General features: G+C 50.4%; 1 protein-coding gene across 6 annotated transcripts in view; it reads left to right on the top strand.

Moving 5' to 3' along the window:
• Acad10 (acyl-CoA dehydrogenase family member 10) overlaps positions 1 to 17,534 on the top strand; it is a 42,062-nt gene that overhangs the window by 12,508 nt on the left and 12,020 nt on the right. For all 6 annotated transcript variants that reach the window (XR_008222028.1, XR_008222029.1, XR_008222030.1 and 3 more), the window contains exons 4-12: positions 2,554 to 2,748; positions 3,793 to 3,951; positions 4,958 to 5,117; positions 6,332 to 6,473; positions 7,776 to 7,844; positions 11,220 to 11,401; positions 12,981 to 13,131; positions 16,052 to 16,197; positions 17,039 to 17,212. Coding sequence is in view for 2 of the 6 variants with exons in the window: in XM_052755266.1 (XP_052611226.1) it covers positions 2,554 to 2,748; positions 3,793 to 3,951; positions 4,958 to 5,117; positions 6,332 to 6,473; positions 7,776 to 7,844; positions 11,220 to 11,401; positions 12,981 to 13,131; positions 16,052 to 16,197; positions 17,039 to 17,212 (1,378 nt within the window). In the remaining 4 variants the exon portion in view is untranslated. The remainder of the gene's footprint in view (positions 1 to 2,553; positions 2,749 to 3,792; positions 3,952 to 4,957; positions 5,118 to 6,331; positions 6,474 to 7,775; positions 7,845 to 11,219; positions 11,402 to 12,980; positions 13,132 to 16,051; positions 16,198 to 17,038; positions 17,213 to 17,534) is intronic.

Here is a 17,534-nt window from a genome sequence, read left to right as displayed (position 1 = left end):
CACCCTGCAAAAGTGCTTGCTCCCAAGCCTGATGACCTGAGTTCACTTGCCGGAATCAAAGTGATGGAGGGAGGAACCTGACTCTTGAAAGTTGTGCTCTGACACCCACAAGTGTAAGATGCCACTCGCACACCCACATATAAGTAAATGTACTTTAAAAAAATACTAAGCCGGGCGGTGGTGGCGCATGCCTGTAATCCCAGCACTCGGGAGGCAGAGCCAGGTGGATCTCTGTGAGTTTGAGGCCAGCCTGGGCTACAGAGCTAGTCCAGGACAGGCTCCAAAGCTACAGAGAAACCCTGTGTCGAAAAATAAAATAAATAAATAAATAAAATAAAAAAAAAATACTAAAAACAACAGTAAACCTCAAAACTATGCTAACAGGTCAAAGGTCAAAGGGTGACACTGAGTTCCTGCTGGTGAGGTGCCATGTTGTTTAAGTCTGCAGCTACAAAAAGCACCATTAGGTTTCTAGGAAGAGAAAATGGAGAAATTGCTCCTGGACTGGTTTCTCTTAGGGTAGTAAGTTCTCATTTAATGGTGATGGTTATGTGACTTTGTGACTTTAAAAACTACTATCTTGGGGGGGCTGGAGAGATGGCTCAGAGGTTAAGAGCACTAACTGCTCTTCCAGAGGTCCTGAGTTCAATTCCCAGCAACCACATGGTGGCTCACAACCACCTGTAATGAGATCTGGTGCCCTCTTCTGGCCTGCAGGCAGAACACTGTATACACAATAAATAAATAAATCTTTAAAAAAAAACCCTATTATCTGGATGTAGTAGCCCATCTGTCTGTTCCCAACACTCAGGAGGCTAAGGGAGGAGGATTGTGCTGTGGGATGGTCTGTATGTCAAGTGTGTTGCTGATTGGTCAATAAATAAATCACTGATTGGCCAGTGGCCAGGCAGGAAGTATAGGCGGGACAAGGAGGAGAATAAAGCTGGGAAGTGGAAGGCTGAGTCAGAGAGACTCTGCCAGCCGCCATGATGACAAACAGCATGTGAAGATGCCGGTAAGCCACGAGCCATGTGGCAAGGTATAGATTTATAGAAATGGATTAATTTAAGCTGTAAGAACAGTTAGCAAGAAGCCTGCCACGGCCATACAGTTTGTAAGCAATATAAGTCTCTGTGTTTACTTGGTCGGGTCTGAGTGGCTGTGGGACTGGTGGGTGATAGAGATTTGTCCTGACTGTGGGCCAGGCAGGAAAACTCTAGCTACAGGATTGAGCAAAATAAAACAGCTGAGCATGGTACACACCTTTAGCCTCAGCTAGGGCGGAGGGATCTCTGTGAGTACCAGGCCAGCCATGGCTTCATAGTGAGACCCTGTCTCCAAAACAAAGAAGAGCTGTAGACCTGCGCGCCTTACCTCGGCACACTTGCTGTGTTAGTTACATTTCAGTACAGCTATTATAAAATGGACCTGGGCCTCCGAGACTTGGCATTTGCAGATTTTGAATGAGCAAAACCCACACAGATTGGAATTTAAAAACAAAGAAAATTGAGCTGGAGAGATGGCTCGGCAGTTCAGAGCACTTGCTGCTCTTGCAGAGGACCTGGGTTCAATTCCCAGCACCCACATAGTCACAACCATTTATAATTCCACTTCTGGGGTTCCAACACCCTCTTCTGGGCCCCGAGGGCTCCAGGCAACACATGGTGCATATATATATATATATACACATGCAGGCAAAACACCCATACACATATAATAAAATACTTAAATAAATAAAACCTTTAAAAGACCCTAAAATTGTTCAGAAACTAAAGTTCATAAGGTTGATGCAAAGTACAACACAAAACCATCCAGTAGGTTACTACTAATAAATGACATCTGATGAACAGGCTTGGAAGTTTAATGTATCTTCTTTTTTTCTTCTGTGTTTGGAGACAGGGTTTCCCTGTAGCCTAGGCTGCCCTGGAACTCACACTGTAGACCAGGTTGGCCTCTGCCTCCCAAGTAGTGTGATTAAAGGCTTGCGCCACCTCTGCCCGGCTTAATGTATCCTCTTTTGTTGGTCTGACTTTTTTGACTGGTAATCCAAGAGTGGAAAGAAGAACTCTCGTGGCCAGAGTGGGGACACATCCCTGGCTATTTTAACTCTTCTAACTCTAGTTCTAACCCAAAGGGTTTGCTTTTCTGTTTTCTTGTTTGAACAGGGTGTGAGAAGGGGTCTCTCTGCCGCCCTTGCTAACATCAAAGCTGAGACCCCCCCCCCTTCACCTCCCAGGGTTTAATTAAAACCCAACTTCTACATGCGTTTTTAAAGACTGAGATAGCCAGGGCCAGTGACTTGTACCAGTTGTCCTGGTTACTAGGGAGGCTGAGGAAGGAAGGTCACTTGACTCCAGGCATTTGGGGCTTGTCTGCCCAATATGCTGAGGACTCTGAAAATACAAATGAAACCCTAAAGTCGGGGGCAGCCAGCCTATGCTGGCCTCTTCCATCCGGGCCGATGGAGGATGTTGGGAATGGAGTTTTGCTGGTAGACCATGAGGCACTACGCTCTAATGCCTGCCAATTCTCCTGTCTCCTCTCCTGTTCCAGGCAAAGACTTCCGTGCCTGTGGATTCATTTTTCTCTCTGCTGACCAGTGAAACAGTGGCCAAGCCGTTCCCGGTGATGACACAGGCCATCTCTCAGATCAGAGCGGGAGGCCTTCAGACCGCAGTCTTGACCAATAACTTTTGCCTCTCCAATGGGAAAAGCTTTTTGCCCCTGGACCGGAAACAGTTTGACGTGGTAAGTACAAGGTGATGGATATGATGAAGACAGTCTGGGTACAGCTTTAAATGCTGTCTGCTAGCAGTCTCCAGTAAGTGGGTTTTTTTGTTTTGTTTTGTTTTATTTTGTTTTGTTTTTTTCCACACACCTGTCCAAATTAGGTTTAGGTGTAATATTAGGTGTAATAAGTTTAAAATGGTCTTTTATTTTTATTTTGTGTCTTTTTTTCTGTTTGTTCAGGGTTTTTTTGTTGTTGTTGATTTTTTTTGTTTTGTTTTGTTTGTTTTTCGAGACAGGGTTTCTTTATATAGCCCTGGCTCTCCTGGAATTCCCTCAGAGATCCACCTGCTTTTGTGTGTGTGTGTGTGTGTGTGTGTGTGTGTGTGTGTGTGTGTGTGTGTGTTAACAAACAATAACAACAAAAAAAGGTTCTCATTATATCGCCCTGGCAACCTGGAACTTGCTATATAGGCCAGTCTGGGCCTGGAATGCACACAGATCTTCCTGCCTTTCCTTCTAAGTTCTGGGACTAAAGGCATTCACTACCACATCCAGCAAAAATGGGCTCTTGCAACACAATTGTGCTCATAGCCAAGCACTGATGAGGTGGAGACCTCTTTACGTCGCACGTCCAAGCCCTCACCTGCACTTACATCCCCATCAGCCCTCACTCGTCATGTGGTTTCTGACTCTCTCTCCACCTCATGTCTGATGCTGACCTCCAGATTGGTGCCATCCCAGAATACCTCACTGCTGTCTCTGAGATGGCTCCGTGGGTGCTTTCCATAGAACCTGAGGACCTGAGTCCTACCTGCCTTTCCCAGGGCGTGATGGGCGATTATGAGGTTCACCGGCTCCTTTCCTTGGGGTTGGCACTAAGTGTGGCCCCTGAGTTGCGTCCTCAGGCTTTCCAGTCCCTCGCTTTAAGAAGGCAGCATCCTTTTACATAACAGCCCTTCCTGTTAGAGTAAATAACCCTGCGCGCCATCTCCTTTCTCTCAAACCTGTGCTGGTGTGCTTGTGGGAGCTGCACCTCTAGGGCCACCCCCCTCTCTCCCCCAGGTGGTGGAGTCCTGCCTGGAAGGCGTCTGTAAGCCAGACCCCAGGATATACCAGCTGTGCCTGCAGCGGCTGAGCCTGCAGCCCTCAGAGGCCATTTTCCTGGATGACCTGGGGCCAAATCTGAAAGCAGCCGCCAGCCTGGGCATTCACACCATCAAGGTAATCCTCACCATCCCTTGAATCACCTACTATGCACCAGGATTAGTTAGCTCAGGCATGGCCAGGTTATCTTGTCCTGTTTGTGCCTGCAGCTCTCCTTGGTGACTCCCTTCAAGCAGTCATCCTGCTTTGGACTAATTAGGAAATCTGGAACTGACTGCTCCTACCTGCAGTGTGGGAGGGAGGCCATGTGAGGAAAGTGGCCTTTGTCTGGGGCAGACTGTCTGAGCAAAGCTTTTCTAGATGGAAGGGCCAGGAGCCACCAGCCACATGGGTCACTTTAGGTCATGGCTGTGAAGTGTGGACGCCATGTGTGGTGGGGGGTGTCCCAGCCAGTTTTGTTCATCTGGGTTTTCAGACTCACAGACCACAGAGACAGAGCCACAAATTCCAGCCCAGCCCTCTGCCCTCTGTGCAAGGATACAGGCCTTTTCGTTTGTTCATTTGTTTTAGATCGTCTCTTTGTATCCCAGGCCAACCTTGAACTCCAGATCCTCCTAGCGTACCTTCCCAGATTGTAGGGTGTGTCCCCATCCCAGCCTCTTGAGAACCCGTGGATGGTACTCTCCTGTGAAGGCGAGGCTCGGGGTTAGATGGACGAGGAAACTCATTGTGCTTCCTCTGAGCTGAGCAAAGGCTTCCAGCAGCCATTGTCTGAGAACCAACTTCTGGGCATGTCCCTCTAAGGCCGTGGTTCTCAACCTGTGGGTCACAACCCCTTTGGGGGGGTGGGTCCAAATGGCCGTTTCACAGGGGTCACACATCAGATATCCTGCATATCAGATATTTACGTCATGATTTGTAACAGTGGCAGAATTACAGTTACGAAGCAGCAATGAAAAGTTTCTGGGTGGGGGTCACCACAACATGGGGAATTTTATTAAAGGAGCACAGCATTAGGAAGGTTGAGAACTGCTGCTCTCTAAGGTGTGGCCCTCTTGGAGACAGGCAGGCTGAGGGCCAAGCTGATGGGAACAAGTTGTGATTTTGTTTTTTCTGAAACGAGGTTGACCATCCCGAGATAGCGGTAAAGGAGTTGGAAGCTCTTCTGGGGTTCCCGTTGTGTGTGGGTATCCCCAACACGCGTCCTGTGAGGAAGGCCATGGAGATTCCGAAGGATGCCTTGGAGAAGTACCTGAAGGGCTTGCTGGGGACCCACGACACTGGTAGGGAAGCTTTCCTGCTTAGGGGCTCTCTCCACACACTGTGGTTGTCACTTCCCACCCCGGTGGACTGTGCGGGTGCTATTATGGATCCTGAAGAGCATTGGCTCCTCCCACCATGGTACTCCATCTCTGAGTCTGGTGGGGCAGCCTTTGCTGCAGACTAGCCACCGAGGAGGAGGGAGCTTGGAGATGCATTGTGCAGTGAGCCGTTCTGACTTTTGTGACAAAAAGTCATAGTCTGAGACGGTGACTGTATGTTATATGAATTTAGAGACTGGGAATCCCGCTCAGTGGTAGAGCACTTACCTAGCATGGGTAAGGCCCTGGTTATGTCCCCACCACCACCACAAAAAAAAAAAAAAAGGCTGCATGATTTAAAAAGCGGCAAGGCGACTCCTCTTCTCTGGTCCTCTTGTTCTCTGTATTCTATCCTCTGAAAGATGGCATCTCCGAGCTTTGAAAACTTGCCTGGTGAGTCCCTTCCCCCAACCTGGTCCTCTCGAAGGCTCTTGTTTATAGTTTCGCAGTATGCTGTTTCCTAGCCTTGGGTTTCTTGGCAGCACACCCACAGAGCTGAAGGCCCCCCTAGACCATGCCAGCCAATGGCCAGCTCCCATGCCTGCTCACTCTCCTGCCAAGTGGAACAAATCTTACTATGCAGCTGGGGTGTATGAGGTCTGCCTCTTCCAGGAGCCAGCAAAAGAGCCGCAGAACTTAGCCTAGAGGCTGGGAAAGTGTGTCTCCTGTAGGCAGCTTTGGCTCTACGTGGCTCCTCTCAGCTGTCACGTCAGTGCCAGGCGTGGTTTGGAAGGACGTGGTGAAGGACATACAAGGGCACTTTTGATCTCAGGCATAGGACATTCCATGGGGCCAGATGTGTTGCCATGACAGCTCGGACTGATAAACAGAAGCCAAGGGCCTGTGTTCACTAGGCAGGAGTTGGCAAGGAGCAATGCACCCAACAGAGAGAAGAGGTGACCGCTGTGTTAAGGAGGTGGCCTTTGCTGCCCTGTAACAGCGTGTGGCTCTGAGTGTATAAGCCTGGGACTCAGTCATCGTACCCTGGGATGGGGAGGGCGGCGTCTCTTGCTGGTACCGTACAGGAGGAAATCAGACATCCCAGAGGCATACCTCACTGAGAAGAAGAAGTTCCTGTCTGTCCAGATGTGGGTTCCGGATCCCCCCTGAGTGCTCTGTATTGTCAAACTCTGCAGGGCCCATGGAGATCCTTCAGTTTGACCATGGACAGTCAAATCCAACGTATTACATCAGGCTGGCTGACCGGCAGCTGGTTCTGAGGAAGAAACCCCCAGGGACCCTCCTTCCCTCTGCCCATGCCATAGAGAGGGAGTTCAGGTACGTTTCTGGGGGTCAGAGGGTGATTGTCCAGCTGCTGTCCCCTGCACACCAGCTCAGTCCTAAACTGTCAAGGCAGCCGCAGTGAGACTGCCCTGAAGTCTCTCCCTCCTTTCTTCCCACCCCCCCCCACCCCAACCGGAGCTGAGGACCGAACCCAGGGCCTTGAGCTTGCTAGGCAGGCGAGCTACCACTGAGCTAAATCCCCAGCCCCAACTCTCCCTCCTTTAAAGAAACGTTTTATAGTTAAGTGTGTGTGGAGGGGGGACTGCCCATGGAGGCAAGAAGAGGGTGTTAGGTCCCCCCGGAGCTGGAGTTACAGATGGTTGTGGGCTGTCATGTGGATGTTGGGGGCTGAACTTGGTCCTCCGGAAGAGCATAGCAGTACACACTCTTTTTATTTTATGTGTATGAGTGTTTTGCCGGCATGTGTGTGTGAATGGATGTGTGTCCATTTACCACATGCCCGTGGAAGTCAGAAGGTGCTGGCTTCCCTGGAACTGGAGTTACACATGGTTGTGAGCTGCCATGTAGGTGCTGGGAATTGAACTCGGGTCCTTTGCCAAAGCAAGCTCTTCACTACTGTCTTCAGTGCCCTCAACTGCTGAGCCATCCCTCCAGCCTCACCCACCCCCTGCTTTTGTTCTGAGACAGGGTCACCCTGTGTATCCCTGACTCACTCACTGGCTGTATAGACTAGGCTGGCATTGAACTCATAGAGATCCGCCTGCCTGTGCCTCTTATGTGCCAGAACAAAAGGCATGTGCCGCTATGCCCAACTGCCCTGAAGCTTTTAAAACTGTGATTATCAGTCTCCTCCAGATGAGAACGTGTTACTCACCTTATTTATTTATTTGTTTGTTTGTTTGTTTGTTTTTGGTTTTTCCAGACAGAGTTTCTCAGTGTAGCCCTGGCTGTCCTGGAACTCACTCTGTAGACCAGGCTGGCCTCGAACTCACAGAGATCCGCCTGGCTCTGCCTCCCGAGTGCTGGGATTATGGGTGTGCATCACCCTGTGGCTTATCCACCTTAATGTTTTGACATAAAGGTCTCCCAGTAAACCTGAAGCCATGCCAGTCAATGAGCTCAGAAATCTGCCTGTCTTCACCCCAAACACAGCCCCAGGCTGGGGTAGGCACATGCTGCCATGCTCAGCTTTTTATATGGGTTCTGGGGATCTACACACGTCTTTGTGTTTGTGTGGCAGGCACTGTACCAACTGAACCCACCCCAACGATGTACCGTTTTTTAAATAAGAAAAGCAATTTGCTTACAACGGTGTGTTTTCATTTGTTCTGGCAGGATAATGAAAGCCCTTGGGAATGCTGGTGTCCCTGTCCCCACTGTCCTTGACCTCTGTGAAGACTCAAGGTAAAGATCTGCGGATTTTCCCATTGTGTCCTCAGGCTGCAGGAGAGAAAAGCGCATTTGCTAACTCAAGAGCCCATGCCTTAGAGCTGAGAAAATCAGCTGCAGCCACCTCCCCCAGAAGCCCTAAGACTCTGTCACCCAGAAAGCACACCCACATCCAAAATAGCTTTCTTAGCATTCCAAAAATACATACCCACTTCGCTGAGTGTGGTACATTTGTAATCCCAGCACTAGTGAGGCAGAGGCAGGAGGCTACATAGAGAGACCCTTTCATGACCAAACAGTACATACACCACACACACACACACACACACACACACACACACACACACACACACACACAGAGAGAGAGAGAGAGAGAGAGAGAGAGAGAGAGAGTCCACTGAGTTTCATGTTGCTTGCTTTTGTTATTTTTTTTTTTAACTGTGGTCTAAAATGTTTTGTTTGTTTGTTCGTTGAGACAAGGTCTCTCTAGCTCTGGCTATCCTGGAACTATGTAGACTAGACTGGCCTTTGCCTCCTGAGAGGTGGGATTAAAGGGGTGTACCACCGTGCCCTGCTCTTCTCTTTTAAACTGCTGTAGCAGTCTGTCTGTCTGTCTGTCTGTGTGTCTTTGAGACAGTTGTATCCAGGGATGACTCTGAATGGCTGATCTCTCCGCTTGCACCTCCTGAGTGCTAGGGTTACGGCATGCAGCACGCAGCCTGTTTACGTGGTGCTGGGATGGAACCCAGGCTGTGTACGTGCTAAGCAAGCACCGTTCGTTCATAAGAAGCAGATTCCCCAGCTGAGTCTCTCTCTTTTTCCTTAAGTTTTGATTAGGAAGATTTCCAAGCACACAGAACAATTGAAAGAAAACACAACACCGGAGACATCTATTTATACTTCGGATGAAACTGCTGTTAATATTTGCCACATGTTCCCTTCATATATGTGGAGTAATTTACATGCCCATTTATTTATTTTGAGGCAGGGTCTTACTGTGTAGCCCAGACTGACTTCTGAGTCACAGTTCTTCTGCCTCAGCCTCCACAGTGCTGGGATTACCAGAGCTGACTCCCAAGAATGTTACGTGTGTACGCATGTTCATGAACATGAGTGAATACATGTGTGCACGCATGTGGAGGCCAAGCTTGAGTGTGGTTCCTAAAGAGCCATCTTGTTCGTTTGACAAAGGGTCTCTCACTGGGACCTGACGCTCTCTAGGCTGGCCAGAAAGCCCCAGTGACCTGCCTGCCTGTCTGCCTCGCCAATGCTGTGACCACTAGTGCGCACCACCAGACCTGCTTTGGGGTTTGCTTTTGTTTTCTGTGAGTTCTGGGGATCGAACTCAGATCCTCATGCTCGCGCAGCAAGCATTTTACTGACTGAGCTAGTCCTTCCGAAGATGCCTCTGATGGGGCTGGAGAGATGAGATGGCTCAGCGGTTAAGAGCGTCTGCCAGGCTCACGGAACCACCCGGGTTCTATTCCGAGCTTGCACAGGACAGCTCACAGCTGTAACTCCAGTTCCAGGGGATCCGGTGTCCTCTTCTGGCCTCTGCAAGCACCAGCCACACATGTGCCGCACAGACATACATGCGGGCCAGACACCCACACACACTAAAAAACCAAAAAGAGGAATGTGTTTCAAGTCAGGACAGACTCACAGGACAATTTTTAGAACCGCTTTTTAGAGCAGTAAAGTACTTTCTAGTCCTGACTAGCGGATGGTTAGTGATGTGAAAGCAAGGGGGCTGGAGAGATGGCTCAGCAGTTAAGAGCACTGGCTGTTCTTCCAGGGACCAGGGTTCAAGTCCCAGCAACCACATGGCAGCTCACAACTGCCTGTCATCCCATTTTCAGGGAGATCTGACATCTTCATACAGACATACATACAGGCAAAACACAAATGCCCATGAAATAAAAATAAATAAATTAAAAAAAAAATAGTGGCAAATTACCTGAACACCACAAGGTGGTACATGTGCCTTCACTGCCTTTAAATAAGGGTGCAGAAAACATCAGGACAAGGAGGGATGTCGGATAGCGGCCCCATGTGTGCGTAGATGCTACATGAGGACCTCTGTGTATTTGTTCTCTTCATTTTAAAACTGGGTAAGTTTCACAGATGAGAAAAAGCTGAAGGAACCATCTGTAACTCCAGTCCCAGGGGATCCAACACTCCCTTGTGGCTTCCACAGGCACGTGGTGCTCAGACACAATGCAGGCAGAACGGCTGTACACATAAAATAAAATGGAAGGGGAAAAGACAACTGGGGTGTACCTGGAAGTTTTCCTGTGTCCGCAGCCGCTCAGACCCAGGTAAACACACAGAGGCTGATGTTAATTAAAACTGCTCAGCCATTAGCTCAGACTTGCTGCTGACTAGCTCTTACATTTAAACTCAGGCCATTTCTGTTAATCTATATGTTGCCACGTTTTCCATGGCTTTACCTGTTGTGCTGTTACGTGTTTGCTGCTCCCTGGCTGGTGTCTCCTCTGCTCTTCCTTTCTCCTTCCTCCTCTCTAGTTAGAATGTCCAGCCTAATCCTATTCTGCCTCACCATTGGCAAACAGCTTTGTCTATCAACCGATCAGAGCAACACATAGTCACAGCATACAAACCGACACCACTCATCACTGGGGCTAGAGAGATGGCTCGGTGGGTAAAAGGACTTGCTGCCCAGCACAAGGACCCGAGTTCAAATCCCAGAACCCATGTAAAGGCCGTCCAGAGAGTGGGAGTACCTGTAATCCCAGCACTCCTGCAGCAAGATGGGAGGCAGAGACAGGAGAATCCCCGAGGCTTGTGGGCCAACTGCCCGCTGTACACAGTAGAAACCTGACCCTGTGGTGCACCTCACTATGTTCTTTCACACACACACACACACACACACACACACACACACACACACACACACACAATGGCACAGGCCTGTAATTCCAGCACTCTGGAGGCTGAGGCAGGAGGATCTCGAGTTCATAGACAACCTATGCTGTGCAGTGAGACCTTGTCTCAAAAGAACCGGATGAAAATCTTCAGACAGGCTTCTTAGAAAGTCTCCTTAGGATACACAGCTAGTCAAGGGCAGAAGTGGGACGTGAAGCCGGTTCTGAATGATTCCAGAACTCCCTCCTCTTCAAAAATTTGGTCTTAGTATTGTCACATTAAAGCCTCTTCAGTGGTTTCGACACATGGGCCAAGGAGAAGTGAGAGCATGCTGGCTGTTTGCACACACAGGTGGGCATGGGGGGTTGGGGGATGGGCACTCTCGGTTCTTTGCACTCAGAGGCAAGGGAGCTCCGTCCCTCTCCCAAATCCTCCTCACAGAAACTGAGGGGCACCATGGCTGACGGCCACTGAAGTGCCCAACCCCATCTGTGTCCTCGCCAGCATCATCGGTACCCCCTTCTACTTGATGGAGTACTGCCCAGGCATCATCTACAAAGACCCCTCGCTGCCAGGCTTGGAGCCCCACCAGCGGCAAGCCATATACACTGCCATGAACCAAGTCCTGTGCAGAATTCACAGTGTGGACCTGCAGGCCACGGGCCTGGACAGCTTCGGGAAGCAAGGTGTGCAGGGGCGGCCCATCCTCCCCCGAGAGTTCCTCTCACGAGGCCAAGCTCTGCTGCTGGGGTCTGGGTGGTTAGGGGTGCTGACCCATAACCCTGCCCACCTTCTAAACGCAGGCTGATCATAACTGCTGACCACTCATTTTGTCCTTGGATGAGACACATCATGGACTTAATTAAGGACTCTGTTCTTGCCACTTTTTTCTTACTGAACTGTTTAATCCTTTCTTTCTTACTGATGCTGATCATAGTATTTAAGATACACTTCTTCCTTCCATGTCTTCCTTCTTTCCTTCCTTTTTAAAAAATTTTATTTTATTTGAGCCAGGTGATGGTGAATGCCTTTAATCCCAGCATTCGGGAGGCAGAGGCAGGTGGTTCTCTGAGTTTGAGGCCAGCCTGGTCTGCAGAGTGAGTTCCAGGACAGCCAGGGCTACACAGAGAAACCCTGTCTTGAAAAACCAAGCAAACAAACAATAAATAAAATTTTATTTGAGAGAGTCTGGTGTACCCCCTGGCTGGCCTTGAACTAGAGATGTAGCTAAGGATGGCTTTGAACTCCTGATCTAACTGCTTCTACTTCTCAAGTGCTGACATTACAGCGTATACCACCATACTTGACTTCTTTTTGAGGGGGAAGGTGGTTGTTTGTTTGTTTTTTGGTTTTTTTCAAGACAGGGTTTATCTGTGTAGCCCTGGCTGTACTGGAACTTGCTCTGTAGACAAAGCTGGCCTTGAACTCACAGAGATCCACCTGCCTCAGCTTCCTGAGTGCTGGGATTAAAGGTGTAACTGCCACTGCCCAGCCACACTTGGCCTCAAAAAAAAAAAAAAAAAGGCAGAAAAGAAAAAAAAAACTTTTCTTGCTATGTCAAGGGTCTCACTCTGTTGCCAAACTGGCCTTGAACTTGTCTAAAATGACCTTCCCACCTCAACTATATGTACTTTATTTTAATATTATTTTATTTATTTATTTTGGCATTTTGAGACAGAGTTTCTCTGTGTGTAGCCCTGGCTGTCCTGGAGCTCATTCTGCAGACCAGGCTGGCCTCGAACTCAGAGATCCACCTGCCTCTGCCTCCTGCGTGCTGGAGTTAAAGGCATACGCCACTATGCCAGGCTCACCCTTATGTATTTTATCCTTCCTTTAGCTCTGGGAAGCGCCTATCAAGGTGAGGAAAGTCAGACCCAGCAGGGTTAGGTAGGGTCCCTGTCATCACACAGCCGGATGACGCCAGAGATGGATCCCACCCCCGCTAGTCCGACTCCAGATTCATGCTCTTAGCCTACCACCGTTATACTTGACCGAGAAGGGATTTATTCGGCCGTTTGAAAGCTCACAAAGATCAGGGGTCAGGCTTGGAGTTTTTTCATGGGGCAACAACAGGGCCGAACGGGCCGAGGCAAAGTGGCTTCCACGATGTGCAGGTGCTTCACATAGGAATTTCCCCATCACCAGAACAAGTTCAGACACACGGCACTGGCACGGAGCTGCTGATGTTCTCACCGCTCTCCTGAACTTGCAGGGCACCGAAGGCCGTCGGAACGGCGTACCATGTCCCAACCCTCTTTCCCTCAGGGAACTATATTCATCGCCAGGTACAGACCTGGACCAAGCAGTACCGAGCAGCGGAGACCAGCAGCATCCCAGCAATGGAGAGGCTTATCCAGTGGCTGCCGCTGCACCTTCCCAGGCAGCAGAGAACCACGGTGGTGCATGGCGACTTCAGGTAGACGCAGCCGCGGGGTGGGGGGTGGGGGGTGAGGGGGGCGCAGGGCGGCGGCGGTGGCGGCAGGGTATCCCATGTGGAAACTGATGGGCAAGGCCCGTGCAGGGGAGACCAAGTCAGTGGCCCATATTACAGACGGCAGTAATCCTTCGCAGAATGTTTCCTTTATATCAGGGCTCCTCATTGCTCATTGTCAACACCGTGACCTCTTAGGAGGTCAAGCATCATCTCTGGCTTCTGCTCACTAAGGTCCATAGCAGCCCCCTCTCCCAGAGCTGCTTGCAGACGCTGTCCCGTGTGCCTGTGGGGAGGAGCTGTGCTGGGTGTGGAAACAGTGTTGAGATCAGGTAGATGAGGGCATGTGCACACCCTGTGGGCTCAGTGTTGGGTGTTGACCTTGTGCCCAGACTGAAGGAGGTCGGGGAGCGGATGTGGTTTCCTGGGGTGTGAGCGGAGTCTAGAGTTCTGCCTTCCCTAGACCTCAGTACACCTCCATCCCACTGGGTGTCCAGCTGACCTTCCAGGGCTGCCCTGGACTCTGCTCTTGAGGCACTCAGGGCACAGTCAACCATTTTCTGCTTCCCAGCAGCTCCTGGAGGCCGCCTTTGAGCTACACATCGTGTGTGTGTGTGTGTGTGTGTGTGTGTGTGTGTGTGTGTGTGTGTGTGTTTTGTTTTTTGTTTTCCGAGACAGTGTTTCTCTGTGTAGTTTTGGAGCCTGTCCTGGATCTCTCTCTGTAGCCCAGGCTGGCCTCGAACTCACAGAGATCTGCCTGCCTCTGCCTCCCGAGTGCTGGCGTGCGCCACCGCCGCCCAGCTGAACTACACATCTTATTCCGGCCCCCCCAACCACTTGATAAATTGCTTACATTTGTTTAATTATCTTCTACCTAGGACCCTAGAAGACCCCCTCCCCATGCAAATCTCCCTATTTGGTGGGGAAGAGTAGGGACGGGTGACGACTAGCCATAACTGTTTTATGGCCTTTGTCATTGCCACAAGTGTCACAAGTGACACAAGAGCAGCGGTCTAAAGGCCTCTCAGCTCTGGCGGAAGCCCGAAGACACTGCCGGAAAAGCATCCCTGCTCTTAGAGTGTGCTCCCCTTAGAGGTAACACTATCAAAGAGGGTTCCACCTGCCACTCCGTGGATGAGGGCACCTTGAAGGAGGCGGGAACATAAACTGCTGGATTTGAAAGCTTAAAGCCAGGAAAAGCAGACCAAGCGAGCCCACCACGACCACCCGTTCCCCTCTAGCACAGCCTGGCATCTCCAAGGAGTCTCGGCAAAGATGCCAGCCCGCTGCTCCTTGTAGCACACGATGAACCAACCGTGTGGTTTGGTGGTGTGCTGGGATTCTGCTTAGCAGATAAAATAAACCGATTGGCTCTCCGTGAGTCAACCTCAATAAATCTCAAGAGGACCATGCTGAGGAGAAAAGAGTCAGTTCATGCTGAGGAGCAAAGAGTCAGTTCCCAAAGGATAAGTGCCTGTGATATTTATGCAAGTTTACCAAGGATTGAGAGAATGCCACCGGTGGATTGTAAGTGTGTGCATAGCTAAGACGGAAGAACGTGAGACTAATACAGACCAAGTTCAAAGAAGGTGGGGAGTGAGGGTGGAGGCCGTGAGCTGAACTTGGGGTGTTTGTGTGTTAGAGCTTCAAGGAAAAACAGCCAATGCCGGGCGGCGGTGGTGCATGCCTTTAATCCCAGCACTTGGGAGACAGAGGCAGAGGCAGGCAGATCTCTGTGAGTTCGAATCCAGCCTGGTCTACAAAGTGAGATCCAGGACAGGCTCCAAAGCTACACAGAGAAACCCTGTCTCGAAAAAACAAAAAAATAAAAAAAAAAACAAAACAAATCAAAACAAAACAAAAAAACCAGCCAAGCAGAAGGTGTGGCTTCTGTGAGGAAGATGGCCCGTGGGGCTGCATGCTGTTCCCTTCTTGTTGCATGTTTGGTCATTTTTCTTCTAAAGATTTCGTTGACTTTTGATGAAGTGTCTATGTGTGCAGGTGCCCATGGAGGCCAGAAGGGAGTGAGATCCTGGAACCGGTGGTTGTGAGCCAAACTTCCACCAGGTGCTGGGACCCAAACTCGGGTCTTCTGCAAGAGCAGTACGTGCTCATCAGCACCGAGCCCGCTCCCCAGCCCCTTCCATTTATTTTAAATCAAGCCTGTGTTAGTGTCTAGTCAGGACTCAGAAGGACTCGGAGGCCACTGGAGAGTTTAAAAGGAGAGGCCACTGAACAGACTGGAACCACGGTGGAGTTCCTAACCAGTGGTTCTGCCTGGGCCAGCAAGCTCTGCTGTAGCTACTGCATGTAACAGACTTCACCACGGCCCCGGAGCTGACAGCTGGGACAGGATAACACATCTCCACCAGGGTGGCTCTCTGGCAGGCTCGCTTTGCCGATGGCTGGGCTCCTCAGGCCATTCTCTGTGGCTCTGTGGCTTCCCAGGATGGTGGCCCCTGGGTCACGGGACTTCCCTGGTAGCTCATGTCTCCAAAGGTGAGCGTACTAAAAAAAAAAGCCATGTTGCCTTCACTGACCTCCGCCACCCTGGAAATCCCTCACTTCTTCCACTTGACATTCGTTAGAAGCCAGGTGCCTCGTGGAGTGGCTAGTGTGTCAGAGGATTCGCAGGCTTGCTTTAGTGCCGCCACAGAGAGGGCATGAATCCAGAAGGGGTAACGTCAGAGAGGGCTCCTGGCCAGAGCTGTGGCCCTCGGGAGGGGAGGACAGCTAACTAAACATCCCCTGCTGGTGCTTCTGACTGGCTGAGGCCAGCTAGTAGTGAGAGGACCTGGGAGCCCTAGCGGCTGGCCGAGGCACTGCTTACAGGCTGGTGGAAGGTGAGCCGGGAGGGGCAGATGGAGTCCTCCCAGCTGTCTCCATCCTTTCTGTGGCTTCGTAGGCTGGACAACCTGATGTTCCATCCCGAAAAGGCAGAGGTGCTCGCTGTCCTGGACTGGGAACTCTCTACCTTAGGGGACCCCTTTGCCGACGTGGCGTACAGCTGCCTGGCTCACTACCTACCGTCCAGCTTTCCCATACTGAGAGGTAGGAGCCCGTTCAGTGGCAAGCACTGTGACACGCACTGGCTGAAATGGTGGTGGCTGGGCTGGGCTGGGCTGGAAAGCGAGGTACAAGTAGTTTGAATAATAGTGTCACTAGAATGTGAGGGTACGAATGGGATGTATCTCCTTTCATCCATCGCACATTCTTTCCTTTCCAATTTTTCTTTTTGCCCTGGGGATTGAGTCTCGGGCGTCGTGCACACTAGCTGATCCTCTGGCATCAAGCTGTACCGTCAGCTTGCATCAGCTCTTGCTGATATGCCCAGGCTTCAACTTATGCCTTCCATTCTGTGTGTGTATCTATCTTTGTCTTTTGTTTCTGGGTTATCTGCCCTGAGACAGGCTCCTGACACTCCTACCTCCATTTTCCCGGTGCTGGGATTACAGGCGTGTGTCATCGCACCCAGTCTGTTATGGAAACAATATTTTGTTTCAATGACCAAATGACGAAAACCAATGACCATCTAATGTTATGATCTCATTGTTTCCACTTAGTGTATGCGCCACCTCCTTTACGACTGTCTGTAATCACATGTCTGGTGGAGGATGGCTTCCATCCGGGAGCTGTGGTCCAGGGGTAATCAGAGGCCACATTCCTTTATTTACTGTTAATTTGGTCGGAAACCTTGAGAGAACAGTTTGTAAAATAGGAGCTTCATGCTTGCCTCAGGCCATCGGCTAGAGCAAGGAGCCACTGGACTCACAAGCTGCCACATAGCTGTGAAAGTGGTTCAGGAGCATCGTGGCTTTCAGAATCCAGGCTTGCTAGCGGTAGGGGAGTGTAGGTAGCAACCACTTAGGGACGACTCTGTCTCTTATCTCAGGGTTCAGGGACCAGGATGTGACACAGCTGGGCATCCCAACGGTGGAGGAGTACTTCAGGATGTACTGTCTTCACATGGGCCTCTCGCCCGTCGATAACTGGAACTTCTACATGGCTTTCTCGTTTTTCCGTGTGGCTGCAATTCTACAGGGAGTCTACAAGCGGTCCCTCACAGGTAAGTGTTGGCCAGCCTGATGGTCACAGAGGCGTTGAGGAGACAGCTTTGGCCAGAATAGCGTAAGGACCAATTTTCTGAACCGTCATAGCAACGTGTACGTGTATAGCCAGATGTGGGGCACACACTTGGAATCCCAACACTTGGAAGGTGGGGTAGGAGGACGAAGACCTCCAGATCGTCCTCAGCTACACGTTGGGGGCTCCAAGAGGCCCTGTCTTCAAAATACAAACAGCAAAAACAGAGAAGCAGAGGGCGGGAAATGCCAGGGCACTCTGTGATGCTGGCGTTATCGTCCAGAGAAAATGGTGCCTAGACTAGC

The sequence above is a fragment of the Peromyscus californicus genome, unplaced genomic scaffold (genome assembly GCF_007827085.1).
Source record: "Peromyscus californicus insignis strain IS unplaced genomic scaffold, ASM782708v3 Scaffold_2__1_contigs__length_46816999, whole genome shotgun sequence".
NCBI classification, from domain to species: domain Eukaryota; kingdom Metazoa; phylum Chordata; class Mammalia; order Rodentia; family Cricetidae; genus Peromyscus; species Peromyscus californicus.
The sequence above is the reverse complement of the archived record's forward strand: the minus strand, read 5'-3'. Positions and strand labels throughout refer to the sequence as shown.